Source organism: Ailuropoda melanoleuca, chromosome 4, assembly GCF_002007445.2.
Source record: "Ailuropoda melanoleuca isolate Jingjing chromosome 4, ASM200744v2, whole genome shotgun sequence".
Classification (NCBI taxonomy): Eukaryota; Metazoa; Chordata; class Mammalia; order Carnivora; family Ursidae; genus Ailuropoda; species Ailuropoda melanoleuca.
In genome coordinates, this window is record NC_048221.1 from 17,339,493 (window position 1) to 17,355,105 (window position 15,613).

The 15,613-nt window shown below is 60.6% G+C and overlaps 1 protein-coding gene across 1 annotated transcript in view; it reads right to left on the minus strand.

The window, feature by feature from the left end:
- Positions 1 to 15,607, minus strand: part of COL7A1 (collagen type VII alpha 1 chain) — a 30,947-nt gene extending 15,340 nt beyond the window's left edge. The window contains exons 1-59 of the mRNA XM_034658267.1: positions 15,562 to 15,607; positions 15,370 to 15,455; positions 14,689 to 14,869; positions 13,923 to 14,082; positions 13,754 to 13,847; positions 13,501 to 13,662; positions 13,103 to 13,266; positions 12,896 to 13,025; positions 12,682 to 12,798; positions 12,433 to 12,579; positions 12,231 to 12,347; positions 12,007 to 12,156; positions 11,796 to 11,924; positions 11,093 to 11,236; positions 10,879 to 11,004; positions 10,633 to 10,776; positions 9,910 to 10,029; positions 9,607 to 9,750; positions 9,151 to 9,276; positions 8,907 to 9,053; positions 8,569 to 8,691; positions 8,076 to 8,228; positions 7,685 to 7,819; positions 7,453 to 7,599; positions 7,235 to 7,371; positions 6,816 to 6,942; positions 6,583 to 6,729; positions 6,323 to 6,495; positions 6,186 to 6,221; positions 6,075 to 6,101; positions 5,935 to 5,979; positions 5,799 to 5,861; positions 5,311 to 5,382; positions 5,180 to 5,215; positions 5,011 to 5,046; positions 4,773 to 4,844; positions 4,584 to 4,661; positions 4,314 to 4,340; positions 4,179 to 4,232; positions 3,976 to 4,038; positions 3,840 to 3,899; positions 3,699 to 3,734; positions 3,456 to 3,500; positions 3,341 to 3,376; positions 2,956 to 3,000; positions 2,837 to 2,872; positions 2,673 to 2,705; positions 2,285 to 2,317; positions 2,060 to 2,113; positions 1,924 to 1,983; positions 1,796 to 1,831; positions 1,611 to 1,691; positions 1,469 to 1,504; positions 1,228 to 1,272; positions 978 to 1,049; positions 710 to 754; positions 432 to 458; positions 212 to 241; positions 15 to 95 (exon numbers count right to left, since the gene is read on the minus strand). Coding sequence (XP_034514158.1) covers positions 15 to 95; positions 212 to 241; positions 432 to 458; positions 710 to 754; positions 978 to 1,049; positions 1,228 to 1,272; positions 1,469 to 1,504; positions 1,611 to 1,691; positions 1,796 to 1,831; positions 1,924 to 1,983; positions 2,060 to 2,113; positions 2,285 to 2,317; positions 2,673 to 2,705; positions 2,837 to 2,872; positions 2,956 to 3,000; positions 3,341 to 3,376; positions 3,456 to 3,500; positions 3,699 to 3,734; positions 3,840 to 3,899; positions 3,976 to 4,038; positions 4,179 to 4,232; positions 4,314 to 4,340; positions 4,584 to 4,661; positions 4,773 to 4,844; positions 5,011 to 5,046; positions 5,180 to 5,215; positions 5,311 to 5,382; positions 5,799 to 5,861; positions 5,935 to 5,979; positions 6,075 to 6,101; positions 6,186 to 6,221; positions 6,323 to 6,495; positions 6,583 to 6,729; positions 6,816 to 6,942; positions 7,235 to 7,371; positions 7,453 to 7,599; positions 7,685 to 7,819; positions 8,076 to 8,228; positions 8,569 to 8,691; positions 8,907 to 9,053; positions 9,151 to 9,276; positions 9,607 to 9,750; positions 9,910 to 10,029; positions 10,633 to 10,776; positions 10,879 to 11,004; positions 11,093 to 11,236; positions 11,796 to 11,924; positions 12,007 to 12,156; positions 12,231 to 12,347; positions 12,433 to 12,579; positions 12,682 to 12,798; positions 12,896 to 13,025; positions 13,103 to 13,266; positions 13,501 to 13,662; positions 13,754 to 13,847; positions 13,923 to 14,082; positions 14,689 to 14,869; positions 15,370 to 15,454 — 5,229 coding nt within the window. The 5' untranslated portion in view covers position 15,455; positions 15,562 to 15,607. The remainder of the gene's footprint in view (positions 1 to 14; positions 96 to 211; positions 242 to 431; positions 459 to 709; positions 755 to 977; positions 1,050 to 1,227; positions 1,273 to 1,468; positions 1,505 to 1,610; positions 1,692 to 1,795; positions 1,832 to 1,923; positions 1,984 to 2,059; positions 2,114 to 2,284; positions 2,318 to 2,672; positions 2,706 to 2,836; positions 2,873 to 2,955; positions 3,001 to 3,340; positions 3,377 to 3,455; positions 3,501 to 3,698; positions 3,735 to 3,839; positions 3,900 to 3,975; positions 4,039 to 4,178; positions 4,233 to 4,313; positions 4,341 to 4,583; positions 4,662 to 4,772; positions 4,845 to 5,010; positions 5,047 to 5,179; positions 5,216 to 5,310; positions 5,383 to 5,798; positions 5,862 to 5,934; positions 5,980 to 6,074; positions 6,102 to 6,185; positions 6,222 to 6,322; positions 6,496 to 6,582; positions 6,730 to 6,815; positions 6,943 to 7,234; positions 7,372 to 7,452; positions 7,600 to 7,684; positions 7,820 to 8,075; positions 8,229 to 8,568; positions 8,692 to 8,906; positions 9,054 to 9,150; positions 9,277 to 9,606; positions 9,751 to 9,909; positions 10,030 to 10,632; positions 10,777 to 10,878; positions 11,005 to 11,092; positions 11,237 to 11,795; positions 11,925 to 12,006; positions 12,157 to 12,230; positions 12,348 to 12,432; positions 12,580 to 12,681; positions 12,799 to 12,895; positions 13,026 to 13,102; positions 13,267 to 13,500; positions 13,663 to 13,753; positions 13,848 to 13,922; positions 14,083 to 14,688; positions 14,870 to 15,369; positions 15,456 to 15,561) is intronic.
- Between the last annotated feature and the right edge of the window lie 6 nt (positions 15,608 to 15,613).

Below are 15,613 nucleotides of genomic sequence, written 5' to 3' on the forward strand. Positions count from 1 at the left end.
CCAACCACACTCACCCTTTCCCCAGAGGCTCCAGGGGGGCCCGGGTCACCCTTGGGTCCTCGAGGACCTTCCTGTCCACGGTCCCCAGGCTCTCCCTGTGGCAGAGACAAGCTTGTTGAAGGAACAGCCCTAGGGCCGTAGGCATGCCTGTCATGGAGGCACTGGGATGTTCCTGTGCTCCGAGCCTCACTCCACCCACAGACCCTGATACCTTCTCTCCAGCTCTAAGTCCCGGGTCCACCTGTGGGGGGAATGGCCAGTGAATGACTCAACAAGGGGCAATGGGGCCAGTGAGGGGCTATGGGATCAATGGAGCTCTCAGGAGGCCATAGGAGAAATGGGAGTCAGTAGAAGGGATGAAGGGACACCACGTGGTGCCAACAGGGCCAGGCAAGGGAGATGCAGAGGACCAGACTCAGCTCAACCCTTACCAGCCGTCCAGGGAGTCCTGGGGGACCCTGGAGAAGGAAATGATTATGGTCAATAGGAGCCCTGAGGTCCCAGGGCATGACTCAGGTTTGCCCCAGGCTCAACTCTGCTCCCAGATTCCCTGAAGCACCCCAATGCCAACCCCCAGAAGGCAGGTCAGGCCCGGAGGTGGCCATCAGTGCTCCCCACCTTGACCCCCAGGCCCCTTGTGTGATCACTGACCAGACCAAACACTGGAAATCTGCATCCCTCCAGAGCCCAGGACACTGGCACTACTCACCGGCTCCCCACGGTCCCCCTTGGGTCCAGATGGTCCAGGGCTGCCCTGCAGAAAGTCAGGGCGTCAGGGTCACTCAAGATAGGTGGCAGTTTCAGGGAGTTTGGGAAACAAACTAAGGATCCGTGGGGATCCTGGTGGCCTTTGGGGGTTGTGATGAAGGGGTGACAGGGGATTGTGAGGATTTAGCATTGCAAGGTTGGGATGGCAGGAGCAGGGGCTGGGAACTGGATGGTCGAAGTTGGGGTTTGGGGTCGGGGTTAGGACTCACATTTCGTCCATCCTCTCCAGGATCTCCTTGGTCTCCCTTCTCACCTACAGGCCCCCGAGCTCCAGGTGCCCCCTGGGAAGAGCAGCTGGCCTAAGACAGGCCCTCCCAGCATTTTTCAGGTTTCCCATGACCCCCCCCCCAATACTGCCCCAGGTTCCTCATCACCTCCAAATCAGGCCAGAGTTTCTCATCACACCATGCCTCCCTCCAGACTCTCCAGCACCCCCTTACTTCACCCTGCCAGCCTCACCCGAAGGCCACGCTCGCCAGCTTTTCCAGGCAAACCTGGGTCACCCTGGTGATGGAGAGAAAGCCACACTGAGCAGGTGTGTTGGACTCAAACTGACTCAGGGAGAAGGGGCAGAGAAGGGCCTGGCACCAGCTGGACAGTAGGCGGGGGAATGGACCAGATGACCAGGTGGAGCCCCCAGGCCAGTGGGATCCCAGTTCAAGGCTAAAGGCTCAGAAATCACAGTGGGAAGGAGTCTCACCGGGGGGCCCTCGTCACCTTTCTCTCCAACTTCACCCTGTGAGACAGGACAGTCAGCCCTGGTTCCCAGATCCCCCAAGATGCCAACAACACCCTACTCCCCTGTCCCCCGTCAGGAACTCCCCCAAGTCCAGCTTTCTTACATCTCGTCCTCGGGGGCCAACAGGTCCAGAGGGGCCAGGCCGCCCAGAGTCCCCCTTCTCTCCAGGAGGCCCCGAGTCACCCTGTGGAGGAGACAGAAGTGAAGGGATCGGGATGCAGGTAGCAGCCAACCCTGGGGGCGGTAACCCCAGGAACCTCGAGGTTACTCAAGGTCACAGTTACTCACCGGGGGTCCTGCTCTGCCCGTGAGGCCAATGGGACCCTGCAGGGTGTGGGGGGGGTACAGGACTTAGTTGGGGCTCCCAGGTACTACCTTATCTCTTTCTGTCACCCTCCCTAGTCCCATTTATTCACCCGGTCTCCAGGATCTCCCTTGGGGCCAGGGTCTCCAGGAAGAACCAAGCCAGGTGGGCCCTGTGGTGGAAGGATCAGAAGTCAGGGAGCACAACCTTCACCTGCCCTACCCCCTAGACACTTTCCCTTCGCTTACCCTTTCCCCTTTGACTCCTGCAGCTCCTCTGGGCCCAGCAGGCCCCACATCTCCCTGGAGGTGACAAAGACCATCAACCATCAGCATCAGCCCCAGGCTCCATGACCCCTCCCCTGCGACCTAGCAATCATGCCACAACCCTTTGCCCCCCAGGGGCCTCCAGGCAGGCCCTGTGACCTTGACCTCAAGCCTATGTCAGCCTCCTTTCACTCTTGCCAGAATTACCTTCTCTCCTTTGGCCCCGGCACCGTCAGGTCCCTGAAAACAAACAGGACAGACACGCTTGGCCCCACCTGGGGACGGCAGTACTATGTGACTGACTGGGGATGGGGTAGTATCGTACTGCAAGTCATAGAGCTCGGTCTCTGTCCAGAGGTCCCAGAGTCATGGCTGGGAGCTGGGGCAGGGGTTACATGGAGCTCGTGACCTGTGTGACGGTCACAGGTGACAGCCAGGAGCCAAGAGATGTGTTATAGCATAACGAGAGTCACAGAGCTCTTAGCCTGCCCAGGGCCCCAAGGTTACAGGGTCCCAGCCCGGCACCCTGGTCTACAGGCAGGCCAGTGTGCAAGGAGCTGCACTGCGCCCAGAGCCCCATCCTCCCTTTGCTCACCACTGCAGGGTCCCCAGGGCGACCAGGCTCCCCCTGTGGAAAAAGAACAGAGGCAGGGATGGGTCAGAGACCCACCTGGGAACCAAGGGCCTGGTGTCCCACCTGCCACGATCCCTAGTACGGGGCTGTGGGGGGAGAGGACCAGCCCCCAGGCAATGACCCACCTTCTCTCCTCGGCGGCCAGCAGGTCCCGGTGGCCCCTGCGTGTGGAAAAGGTGTGAAGCCAGAGTGGAAGGAATACATGAAAAGCCCTCTCCCGGTCCCACTACAGTCACAGACTCACTTCAGGCCCCTCAGCTCCCGGACGTCCAGCCACTCCAGGCAGCCCCTGGGGAAGAAGAGAAATGCTGGTCCGAGGGAAGGGGGCAGGGAGATCATGGCAAACAAGGGCTAGAGGCTGTGAGGGTGCTGCAGAGAGGGCACGGAAGGCCAGGATTCAGGTGGCAGGGGTTGAAGTCAGCGGGACGCCAGGTCAGTGGCAGTCAAGGTCAGCTCAGCAGGGTCAGGAAGTTAAAAGCATGTACCGGGCTTGAGGGTTAGTCTGCACCAGCAGAAGTCATGTGAGGAGAGGTGGAGGGGCAGGGGGAGTCAAGCATGAGAAGTCAGAACCAGGAAGGGGCACGGACCTCGAATCAGCTGGGCACTGGCACTGGGGTCAGAGGGCTCACCTGGGGTCCCACTGGGCCAGCGGATCCACGTTCACCCTGATGGAACAGAACGGGTCAGAGCTGAGTCTGGTCCCAGACCCTCTGGGGCCCCGAGAGACCCCTCGGCTGCACTTACCTTCTCTCCAGTCTCACCCACAGCTCCTTTCAGTCCTCTGTCACCCTAAGGGGAGACAGATAGGAGAGGTGCCTTGACTGTCAAACCCCAGAGAGGGTGTCTCAACCTCTAGCCATCCTGCCCCTGAAACCAGAACCTCTGACCTGCTGAGAACCCTCATCTCCTGATCCCCCCACCTCCCCCAAACCTATAGCGGTCCCAGCGAGTCATGTCCCACACCTGACCCCCTAAAATGGCTCTTACTTTGGGGCCAATGTCTCCAGGAGGTCCTCGGAGGCCCTAGAAGGGGTTCAGAGGTTTGGGTTTGGGCATAAGGATAGCAAAGAGAGTGGAAGGCTGCGGGAGCTGTGGCCACCCCTCAGAACCCTCGCCCCCTATACTCACCCGCTCACCTGGGCTCCCAGGTTGTCCTGGGAGGCCTGGGGCTCCGTCCTCACAGTCACCCTGAAGGAGAAACAAATGAGTAGAAGACCCAGCCCCCACCCCACCCCTGCCCCAGTACTCGGGTCAGGCTTCCTACCTTTTCTCCTTTCTGTCCAGAGGGGCCAACAGGGCCTTGGGGTCCAGGGCTTCCAGGAAGACCCTTAGGGAAAGTGGGTAAAAATGTGAGCCCCAAACTGCAAGGCCCAGCACCCACCCACTTCCCAGCAGAGCCCCAGCCCCAGTATCCACACCCCTGGGCATGACCCCAAGTTCCCCAGCAGAGCCTCAGGGCTCCCTCACCGGCAGCCCAGGCTCCCCTGGAGCGGTGCCACCATCACCTGATCCTGGAGGGCCCTGAGAGAGAACAGCAGGTCAGGCGATGGCCAAAGGGAATCAGATTCCAAGCCACCCCAGGACACCTTGCCCCTCACTTACCCGCTCCCCACGATCGCCTTTGTCACCCTGAAAGACAGATCATGGCCCCATGTCCCTGGACTATACCTCTACTCCCCAATATATAGGGGAAAATGAAGGTCAGGGGGACAAATTGGATTACAAAGGTCATGGAGGAACTGAGGAGTCACAGGGGACTAAGGGGTCACATGGGGTCAGAGCGACCAGTAGGGGTTGTATGGGTTCAAATGGGGTCACTAGGTCACTGGATCACAAGGAAGTAATGAGACCACACGGGGGTCATGTTGTCACCTTCACAGCTGTTCCAGGAAGTCCTGGGGGACCACGGGGTCCTGGGTCCCCCAGTGGGCCACGGGATCCAGGGAGGCCCTGACAGAAGAGACCAAGTATAAAGTACACCCCCATAGACCCCTACTCCCACCCTGCCTCCCGCTGGTCCCCCACCACACATCCCTTGCCCACACATGTCCTGGAACTTACTGGAGGTCCAGGGTCCCCTTTCCGCCCAGGAAGCCCTGGGCCTTCGCCTCCAATGACTTGTCCAGGCTCTCCCTGCAGGACAGAAAGCAGTGGACAAGATTCAGGGTATGGGAGCCTTGAGGTGGGAGAAGCCCCTAGAGGGGCCTCAGTTATTCCTCATCATGCCACAGGCCCTGCACAGTGTCTGGCCTGCTCCTTCCTGGGCCATCCTGACTTCCTTCCTTCCCCCTGCACCTACCGGCTCCCCCTTCGGGCCTCGAGGTCCTCGCTCTCCCTGAGGACAAAATAGAGTAAAGGGTGATGCCTGGGCTCAAGCACCTCTATGCTGCTCCACCCCCGCCGGCCCCCGCCCCACAGAAAGAACTTTGGGAAGACACTGGATGAGCAAAGAAGGGAAAGCAACTTACTGGTTCTCCACGAGGACCAGGCCACCCTGGGGAGCCCTGTTAATGGAAGCGGTCAGGACAGTCAGACCACCCATCCACCCACTCAAGCAAAGAGTCCCACTGTGTGACCTGCAAGGGCAGCGCTTGCTTACCTTTGAGCCAGGGCTTCCGGGAGTCCCAGGGAGGCCAGGGATGCCTGGAGGCCCATCTGCCCCAGGGAAGCCCTGAGGAGGCAAAGAGTTCAGGGCAGGAAGGGACCCTCCCTCCATGCCCCTGGTTTGCTGGAGGAGCCCAGACCCCACAGGCCCCCCAGGTGTCGCTGGGGTGGAGCAATGGGGCAGAGCAGCAGCCCTTCTGAGATAAATGGGGCCTGATCCCAGGCACAAGGGCAATGATGAGGCAGAGGGCCTTCCCTGCCTCTGGGATTTAGAACTTACACCCAGGTTCTCTGGGGGAATTTCAAAACTCCCCTGGCTGCTCTGCTTTAGGCCCTTTCCCAAAATATAGTGTGGTTTATAATGCCCACTTAGGCTTCTGGGAATACCCTGTGGTTCTACCCGTGCTCTTTCCTTCCGTTTCTTGAAAACCCTGAGGACACTTGCAGGAGTGTCTTAGGGGAACCTCAATGGTTTCCACTCACCCTCTCACCCTTTGCAGCGGTACTTCCTGGGGGCCCTTGGGGGCCAGGAACACCAATCCTGCCCTGAGAGGAGAAAGCAGGTAAGGAGGCAGTGTGCCAGTCAGGGAGCAGAGGACAGGTGTGGGGAGGCACTCACCGGAAGGCCAGGGGGGCCAGGAGGCCCAGCTTGTCCTTTCACACCCTAGGAAGGATAATCAGTGAGCCCTGTGCCACCACCAGCTCCCCCCAGCCCCACTGACCTCCAACCATTCTCTGCCTCCAACTAGGGCCACTCACCATCTCTCCAGGTTCCCCCTTCTGGCCCTGGAGAAAGATATGTCGAATGAGGGTCAGAGTGGCCAGCCCCAGGTGTGGCCCTCGCCCGCCCTCTCAACCCTGGACATTTACCTTTGGACAATGCACAGTGCAAGGCTCTGGTTGTGGCTGTGGACATAAGGTCTCCTTGAGGCCAGGCTCTTCTACCAAGAGTCCCCAGACCCCCTCTCCCCTGCCAGCTACCCCTCACTGAGAGGCCCCTTGCAAACCTGGGTGGCCGAACCAATCCGACACAGGGATGTTGCCAAACTACTGACTGCCCGTTCCAAGCTTGGACCATCATCCACAGCAAAGAAAGTCTGGACGGGGTCCGTGCCTGGCACCAAGCGACGCAACTGTTCTGGGTCAGCTCCGGCCTGGCCCAAGATCATCACTTTGAGCCCTATGGAGGGGTCCAGAAGTCTGCATGACAACCCCGCTGGAGCCGGCCCGATTCCCAGGTCCCATCCCCACCAGCCCTACTCCTCACCAGCAGCCTGGGCCTCACGGATAGGGTTGAAGATGTCACCTCTCAAGGGCTCATCTACTAGCAAAACCATTATCCCTGGTACGTGCTGGCGGCGCCCAGGAGCATCCGGCGCTAACAGGTGTCTGTGAGCAGTAACCACAGCGGTGCCTGGGAGAAAGAACATGTCAGAACTCAGGGGCAACCAGCTCCCCGCAGGGAAGCCCCGAGAGTCCATGTCCAGTGCAGTTCCTTACCCAGGTTGTTCCCACTTGGGTCCACGTAGGGGATGTTGCGGATCTTCTGCAGGATGACGCCAGGATCATAGGAGCTGTTCAGCGGGAACAGTGGGGAGGGCCGATGGCTGTAGGACAGGAGGCCAACCTGGGGTGGAGGGGGACAAAGAGCCTGGGGAGGATGGCAAAGCAAGGATGACAGAGCCTGTGGGGGGAGATACGGACCTCAGGGTGTGGGACTAAACTTGAACGCTAGGGAGTCAGCAGTGATGGTAGGATAGGGAGCCAACCAGCAGATGGGGGAGATCTGGAGCCTGGGGGCGGGAGGTGGTGGGAGACAGCCTGGATCGCTGGTAGAGGAGGGAAATGGTAGCTGCTATAAAGCCTGGGACAGGGAAGGGCTGGGATAGGAAGGGGTCTGGCTGCATCTGGGGCCAAACCTGGACCGCCTGTGGCCCAAGAGGCCCAAGTGCAGACACCAGACGCTCCAGGGCTCGCTTTACAGCCTCTGCACGATGAGCATTGTCCTGAGTGGTGTGCAGCAGGAACACCACATCCATCAGGCCATGGGGACACACTGCCAGAAGGGGGCTGAGTTACTGAAGCAACTGGCCCATCTAGCTACCCCCTTAGGCCCCTCCCACTGTGCCCATCATACCTGGGATCTGCGTGACAGAGGCCTCAGGACCCCGTACACCCTCCCGGATGGGTATCAGCGAGAAGGTGTAGGAGATGCCAGGCTCTAGCCCTGTCACCTGCTGGGAGCTCGTGATCCCTGGAAGTGTCTGTGAGGCCCCAGGGATGTCTGCAGAGGATAAAACCTGGTTAAACGGGAGGCCTTCCATGGAGCCCTAACTGCCATCCCACCCCAACCCTGGCCTCCCCTTCACCTTGGCCAGGCCGTCTGAATGGCCGCCAGGACAGGATGTAGCTGGATACTCCAGATACTGGAGTCCAGGCCAGAGTCACTGAGTCAACTGAAGTGTCCACCACACGCAGTTCAGTGCTTGGAACACGGGGTGACTCTGAAGAAGGAATCAAAGACCAGGGATCAGAGTCTATGTCTTGAGAACCCAGAGATCATCTGAGGAGGTTCTGGGGTAGGATCATCTTAGTGAAAGAAGTGTCATAGGAGATCATGCCGGGGTCCCCCCAGGGGCAGGAGTGGTGGTGGTGGGGGGTACAGGAGGAGTCACTAAGGGTCATGGGGTGCAGGAAACCAGGGTGGGTCATCAGTGGGGGAAAGGTCACACCAGGGAAGAGCGGACTCTCTGGGCTAACCAGTGTGTGCAGTCACTTCTGTGGGGGGCCCTTCTCCAGTCGACCCCAAAACACTCAGCCATATGCGGTATAGGGTGGCTGGTTCTAGCCCATCCAGTTCATAGCTGTTGAGATCGGGCCCCAGGATCCGGGACTGTTCCTGGCCACCTGGGGCTGGCATGAGAGTAGGGACCCAAGACACATGGGAGGATGCTACAGACCAGCATTAATGAACTTGCCCACCTCACTGACTGACCCTGCTGACCAGATCCACCCTCCTAATTGATCTTCCCCATTCTCGCTGATCCTGTTCACTTTACTGACCCTGCACGACTGACCCTTATTGATCCCACCCATCTCACTGACTGATTCCGCACACTGTCACTGATCCAGCAGAACCCCCCCCCCACCCCGTCCACTGACAGACTCTGCCCACTCACTGACCTCGCCCATCTCGCCAACCCCGCCCCCACTGGTCCCTGAACTCGCCACCCCATCGGGAGACACCTCTCACCCTCGGGTCGCCAACGCAGACGGAAGCCCTGTGCCCCAGGCACCGGCTGCCACCGCAACCTCAGCGAGTGCTCCCCTCGCTGCAGGACGCGAAGGGTCTCCAGGGCTGGCGGAGCCTCAGGCGCTACAGAGAAAGCACTGGAGTCAGGGAGGCTCCGCCCCCACTGGCTCCTGAGCCAATCCCAGACCAATCCTGGAACGCGCACCTCCCCAACCGACTCCTCTGCCTATCCCAGCCTTCATCCCTCCTTTCCCCTCTTAGCCCGCCGTACATATACCCCGCCCCCAAACCATGCAGGCGACCAATCCAAGGCTCGCCCCAGCCCGAGCTCCGCCTACGTGTAGTGACGACAATGGAGACCGGCGCGCCCTCACGGTCCCCGACAAGTGCAGTCACTCGCACAGAGTAGCTGACTCCGCCTTCGAGGCCCCGTATTTCTGCGGAGTCCGTGTTTCCCGGGAGCACCTGCTGTCTCGTGGGGCCACCTGGGCAGGCAAACATGGGGCAACAGTCGGGGTGGGGGTGGCTTACCAGAGAGGAAATCCCAGCCGTGAGGGACAAGGGCTCGTCAGGGAACCATACCCTCGCTGCGGCCCCAGGCCAGTCTGTAGGCTGTGGCTCCAGTGACCCCCACCCAGGTGACCCGCAGAACATCACTGGAAGCATTGAGGATCTGCAGCTTCGACACACTGCCCACGGGCGCAGGGTCTGGGGGCAGAGGCAGGGTAAGGGGTCAGGGGCCACTGGATGGCTGGCAGAGAACAGGGTGGCAGTGCAAACATGGTCAATGCAGGGAGGTCTGAAGGTCAGCGTGAGGTTAGTATGGACAGGTCAGTGTAGGCAACCTCTGAGAGGGAGGAGGTCAGTGCCCCAGAGTGGGCAGTGTGGAGCAGCCAGGAGGTCGCTGAGGGTGGACCCTTAGTCAATGTGGAGAAGCCACTGAGCAGTGACGGAGAGGGCAGCTGAAGCAGTCAGGAATACACAGTGGGGTGGGGCAGCCAATGACATGTGGTTGCCGGCTGGCCAGGGTCCACTCACCTGTCCTCACAACCACAGAGGCGGGGGTCCCATCCACACCAGCCACATGGGCCCACACACGCACTGTGTACTCAGTATCTGGCTCCAGCCCATCCAGCTCAGCCACTGTGGCCTCTCCGGAAACCAACTGGGATTTCTCTGGACCTGGGAGTGGGAATGGAGGCAGCTCCAGGGCTAGCTAGACTCTGCCCTCCAATGCCCCACCTGGACCCCTAATAAGCCCCCATCCCCCATTCCACCCAGGCCTGCCCCACCCAAAACCCTCCAAAACCTCCAGTCCCCTCCAAAACCCCTGGTCCCCACCATGGCCTGCGTGCCAGGAGATCCTGTATCCTGTTGCACCAGGAACTCTGTTCCAGGCAATGGTGACAGATGAGCTGCTGGTCTGCGTCACATGGACAGTCCTCACTGGGCCCAGTGGGTCTGGGGGGAGAGGCAATGGAGAGTCTAATGGAGGAGGCAGTGGAGGGTCTGATGGGGGAGGATTGGGGGACCATCTAATAGAAGGCTGTGGGAGTCTAGAAGGAGACAGGGATCTGATGGTAGAGGTAGTGAATGGGTCAGATGGGGGAAGAAGTGGGGGTTCTGACAGGAGATAGTGCAGTCTGAGTATGGCAGGTGATAGAAATCTGAGAGAGAAGAGGGTCTGACAGAGAAGATAATAGGGTTCTGATGGAGGTATGAGGAGGCAGTGAGGGGGTCTGACAAAGGGAAAAGTGTAAGCGTAAATCTTAGAGGAGAGTCAGGTGGAGCAGAAAAGGCAGCGGGAGCCTGAGAGACAAGGTAGAAGAAATCTAAGGGCAAAGAGAGTGGGATCTTAGAGGAGACGCAGAGGAATCTGAAGAAGGTGGGGGCTTAAGAGGAGGCAAGGGAGGCCAAAGCAGAAAGCAGGACTCTGAGGGAGAAGGCAGCAGGAATCTGAAGAGGGAGACTGTTCTGAGGCGAAGCAAGGGTCTGAGAGGGGAAGCATGGGGGTCCAAAGGGGCACTAGAGATACATAGTCGAGGGGCTCGTTGAGGCCCTGACCAGTCTGAGCCACGACGACCACAGGGGGACCCTCCTCTCTTCCTCGCAGTGCTGACACAGCCACCTGGTAGGAAGTTCCAGGCCGCAGCCCCAGGATATCTGTGGCAGTGGATTCTGGGGGCAATGTCTGGCTGGACTCCGGACCTAGGGTCAGAGGGAAGTGTTGACATGGCTCTTGCCTGTCCCTTCAATCCCCTATACCCTGATTGTTCCTCTCCATAACCCTCCCACACACCCCACACTGACCACTGTCTGTCCTCCAGCTAATCCGAAATCCGCTGGCTCCAGGAACAGGTCCCCAAGCCACCCTCACTCGTGTTGCATCTGATGCCACGACTCGTAGCCCTGGGATGGCAAGTGGGGTTTCCAGTTCTGGGGGTGAGAGATAGAGGTCAAAGGTCAAACCAGGACCGGAGTAAGCCAGGCAGCTGTCCCCCCACAGCCTTCCTGCAGCGCTCACCGCGGCGGACCGTGAGGATGCTGGCGCCACCCTCACGGGTGCCCACTCGAGCAGACACCTGCACGGTGTAGCTTAGCCCAGCCCGGACATCATCCAAGTCAAAGGCTGTCTGACTTCCAGGAAGCACCAGGGTCCGTTCAACCCCTAAGAGAGAAGGCAGGGTAGGTGGGCAGGGGTCAGTGAGGCACAGGGATGCGGGACGATGCTGGTCAGTGAAGACAGGGACACAGGATAATGGACCAGTGATGAATGGAGACCCAAGATGATAGGGGTCAGTGGACAGGGTCATGGAATGTAGGATGAGAGAGGTCAGTGAACAGTGATAGGAATTGACAGGTCATTGATAGACAGTGACATGGGGTGACAGGGGCCAGTGTTGGGTGGGGATAGGGGCTAAGAGATCAGCATGGGCAGTGGTTCCAGCCAGGGTCACTGAAGGGCAGGGACTGGGCTTGTGCTTGTGGAGAAGGGATGTGGGGAAGTGAGTGGAGACAGACCCCGGTGAGAAGATGGGCTGAGGCAGGGCTGAGAGCAGACAGCCTCCATGACAGATCTGGGCTCAGTTGCCCCCTTGAGGATAGATGGACACGGAGACAGGAGGAGGCTGTAGAAACCCAGGAGTGGAAAGATGGGGTGAAGGTGCCATGAGACCCCAAGAACTGGATCTTTAATGTGTGTGTGGGTGTGGCTGTGTCCCCCTCACCCTGGGTACTGCGCACAGCAATGCGGTACTCGGTGGCACCAGGAACTGGGCTCCAGGACACTCGTACTCGCTGCCCAGGCAGCTCAATTGCCTGCAGGTCTGTCACAGGCCCCACGGGCAGCTCTGGCCCTGTTGGAGAGCACAGCATGAAAGGCTGCCCAGGGGCCCCGTCCCTTCCCCTGACACGTGGCCAGGCCCACAGAGCCCTCACCAGTGGGGACCACGGCTGCAGGTGTGGCCACCTCGCGGCCCTCCAGCAGCGTGTAGAGCGTGAGGCGGTACTCGGTACCCGGTTGCAGCCCGTCCAACTGGTAGCGGGTCACATCAGAGGGCAGCACCACCTTCTGTGGTGCCCCCAAGCCTGCAAGATGACAGGGTCAGGCTAGCTGAAGCCAAGCCTGACCCTGCCTGCCCACCCCTCTCCCCTGCACTGACCGCTCTCACGCCGCCATTCCAGCCGGTAGCCACGGGCCTCAGGCACCAAGTTCCAGGAAATGAGAATGGACGTGGGGCCCAGGATGACTGGGCGCAGGATCTGTTCAACGGAGGCGTCTGCCCAGGGCACACGGGATGTCAGTGGCCTTGGTGCCCTGTCTGCCTGCCCACCCAGCCCGAAGAAAGCACCCGGCCTTCTCACCAGTGCGGGCAGTCAGGGAGGTGGCAGCCCCGACGCTCCGGCCAAGCAGGCTGCTCACAGTCACCTCGTAATCTGTGCCAGGCTCCAGGTCACGCAGCAACACTGACCCCTGCGCGGGGCCCAGCTCCTGCTGCTGTGTGACACCACCTGCACAGGGGCGGGGGCGGGGTTGTTCCCGGGCGGTCAGTGTGCCTTATAGACTCAGAACCCTACAATCCTGTCTGAGGTGCAGGGATCCCCCTCACTCACCCCTGAGGACCCTCCATGTCACACGGTAGCCAGTGGCACCCGGCACACTCCGCCAAGCCACCAGGAGGCTGTGGGTCGTGGTATTCTGGATGGTCAGCTCCGGCCCCTCCAGGGCAGCTGGGGGAAGGTGCACGAGGGGTTAGCGGAGTCAGGCAGGGGGAGGGGTTACTGGGCAGTTAGGTGAGCGGGGTCAGAAGTTAGCAGAATTGCTCACTGGTCCGAGCTGTCCCACTCACGGCCTCCCCGATGCTATTGGCGTAGAGGGCTACCACAGTCACTTGGTACTCGGTCAGTGGCCGGAGACCTTGCAGCTGCGTGCTGGTCTCACCAGCGGGGACGCTCACCTGCCCAAGGTCAGAGGTCACTTTACCTTGCCCAGCCAAATCCCCAACCCTCCACCTACCATCCCAGACATCCTTACCTCCCGCCGCTCGCTCGGCAGTGGCTGTCCCAGCCCTGTCAGAGGAGTGTACTGGACCTTGTAGCCAGTCACAGGGCCACTGGCTGCAGTCCACTGTACCCTCAGGGATTGACTGCCTGCTTCAGACAGCACCAGGTCTCGGGGACCAGAGGTCAAGTCATCAGCTGGGAAGGGTGGGGAATCAGGCAATCAGGCAGGAGGATTGGGGGTCAGACTTAAAGTGTAGCATTGGGGTCAAGGGTCAGGACCCATGGGGTAGGGTCAGCATCTCGAGGGCAGGATCAGAGGGCAGTACCCCCAGCTTGGTGTAGGGAGCACATAGGATGGCATCAGCACTCCCAGGTGGGGGCGCGGGGGCAGAGGTCCAGGTCAGCACACAAGTGTGGGCAGGAACTCACTGGGCAGGGTCACGGGCACGCCACCAGCAGTTGTGCACACTCTCCGGGAAACAAGGGGCAGCAGCGTCCTCAAGATACTGAAGTCGTTGACGAAGAAGAAGAAATCACTGGTGGGCTGTGAGGCAACTCGCTTCAGCTCCTCGGGGTCGGCATTCTTGATCCCTGAGGTGATGCCCAATCAGAGCTCAGGGGCTCATGTGCCCTCGCCCGGCCCCCGCCGCAACCCACATGTCCCCCTCAGCTTGGAACTCACCCACAGCAAACAGCTTGACCCCCTGCCCCTTCAGCCGCTGGGCAGCTGTGTCCACCAGGTCCTGGGACTTCCCGTCTGTGATGAGGATGCAGACCTGGGGCAGGCGCAGGGGGTCAATCAGTGTGCCTCAGACAGCTAACTTGGGGGGCATGGTGGGGTGAGAGATCACCTTGGGGACACCGGGTCGGGCCAGCTGGGGTAGGAAGACGTGGTCAGCCACGTGGAGAATCGCAGCCCCTGTGCGCGTGTTGCCCCCCTTGTAGCTGAGCTCACGGATGGCTCGGATCACGTCACCCCCTGAGCCAAGGGCATCGAGGCCAAACTCTGTCCTGTGCAGGGGAGGGAAGATGGCAGCAGGCTAGGGGCCAGGATCTCTTCTGGCCCTGGCCTCTAGGAAGCCTCTGGGGTGAGGTTTGTGAGTATCAGTCCCCTTGAGTGGTCTCCTAGTTCCGTGACTCCTGTCCTCCATCTCTGAAGCCGTTAACAAGCTCCTCTGGTACCCCTCTGTGTCCTGCCTGTGGCTGGAGCCCTTGGGGCTCCCTGCCTCGGGGAGCAGGATGTCTGGTTAATTAAGTAATTGTGGGAGGAAGGGTCCGGTTGTAGGGAGGTGGCCGTTGGCCAGACAGGGAGGCCCTGTGGGAGGGGAGAGTCCAAAGGCATCAGGAGGCTGAAACATGGAGAGTCCGGGAGGCTGGGGGTAGAAGGTAGGCTGCATTCTCCATCTCCAGATCGGAAAACACAGTGCTGTCTTTGGCAGGACCCCAGCCTGGAGGTGTGCGAGATCCCTGCCTCTGTCTCCAGAGGAGGTCCTGGCTCAGGGCAGAGGGGTCTGGGTTCCCCAAAGCCTGTCCTAGGAGCTTCTGGACTCCCTGCTCCTGTGAGGGAAGAACCCTGGTGAGAACTCTGAGTCCCCAGCTCCAGGGACCACCACTCACCGGGGATCGTCGCTGTACTGCACGGCCGCGAAGCGCACGCCCTGTGCACTGGCTGCCCCAGAGAAGGGCAGCACCAGTCCCTCCAGGAAACCTCGCACTTCGCGGAAGTTGCCACGGCCGATGGACGAAGAGCCGTCAAGTAGGAACACGATGTCAGCCGCATAAAGGCGTGTGCAGGTCACTGAGGCAGGGAGGAGCCATCAGGCTCTCCTCCTGGAGCCCACCCACCCCTCCGTGCACTGTGGTCCCTTGGCACTAGGGGCTGGGGAGGATGGAGTAGGCCTCAGCGGCTAAGCAAACCGGCCCAGGCCGGCTGGGGCCTGGGAAACTCAGAGGGAGGGACAGAGGGGCCCAGAGCTGACTCTCCGCGGAGGATTGGTGCGTGCAAAGAAGAGAGTGCCACCGACGCGGGTGTGGATCTGGGACTGAGGCTGGCCTCAGGGGGCCAGAGTGGAGTGACAAAGAGTAGGTGACCCAGCGCGCATTTGGGGAGCCAGAGTGTGGGACCCAATAGGATAGGATGCAGTTTGGGAGACTCAGCAGGGGTGGCGGAGGGTTTTGGGGAGCCCGGGGAGAGTTAGCAGGGATGCAGGCAGGGTCGTGGGGGTGGGAGGGTCCCAGATGAAGGCCACAGGTGACAGGGTGCAACGCCCTGGATGGAGTCCTTCCCGGGGTGCCCACCTCTCTCCCGGTGCTGGGCCCGCACGCGGAGCGCCCCTGCCAGGATCCCGGCGCAGAGCGCGGCCGCCAGGAGCGGCAGCCTCATCCTGGGTGGGGGAGACGGTCAGCCAGGCCCCCCGTCTCTATTTCTCGGCCCCCGCAGTTGTGGCGGGTCCGAGCCTAGCGCACCCCCACCCCCAGTCCCGGTCTTGCCTGCCCGTCCACCGGCTCCGCCGCCCAGCCGTTGCTGCAGTTCCCGCCGCCA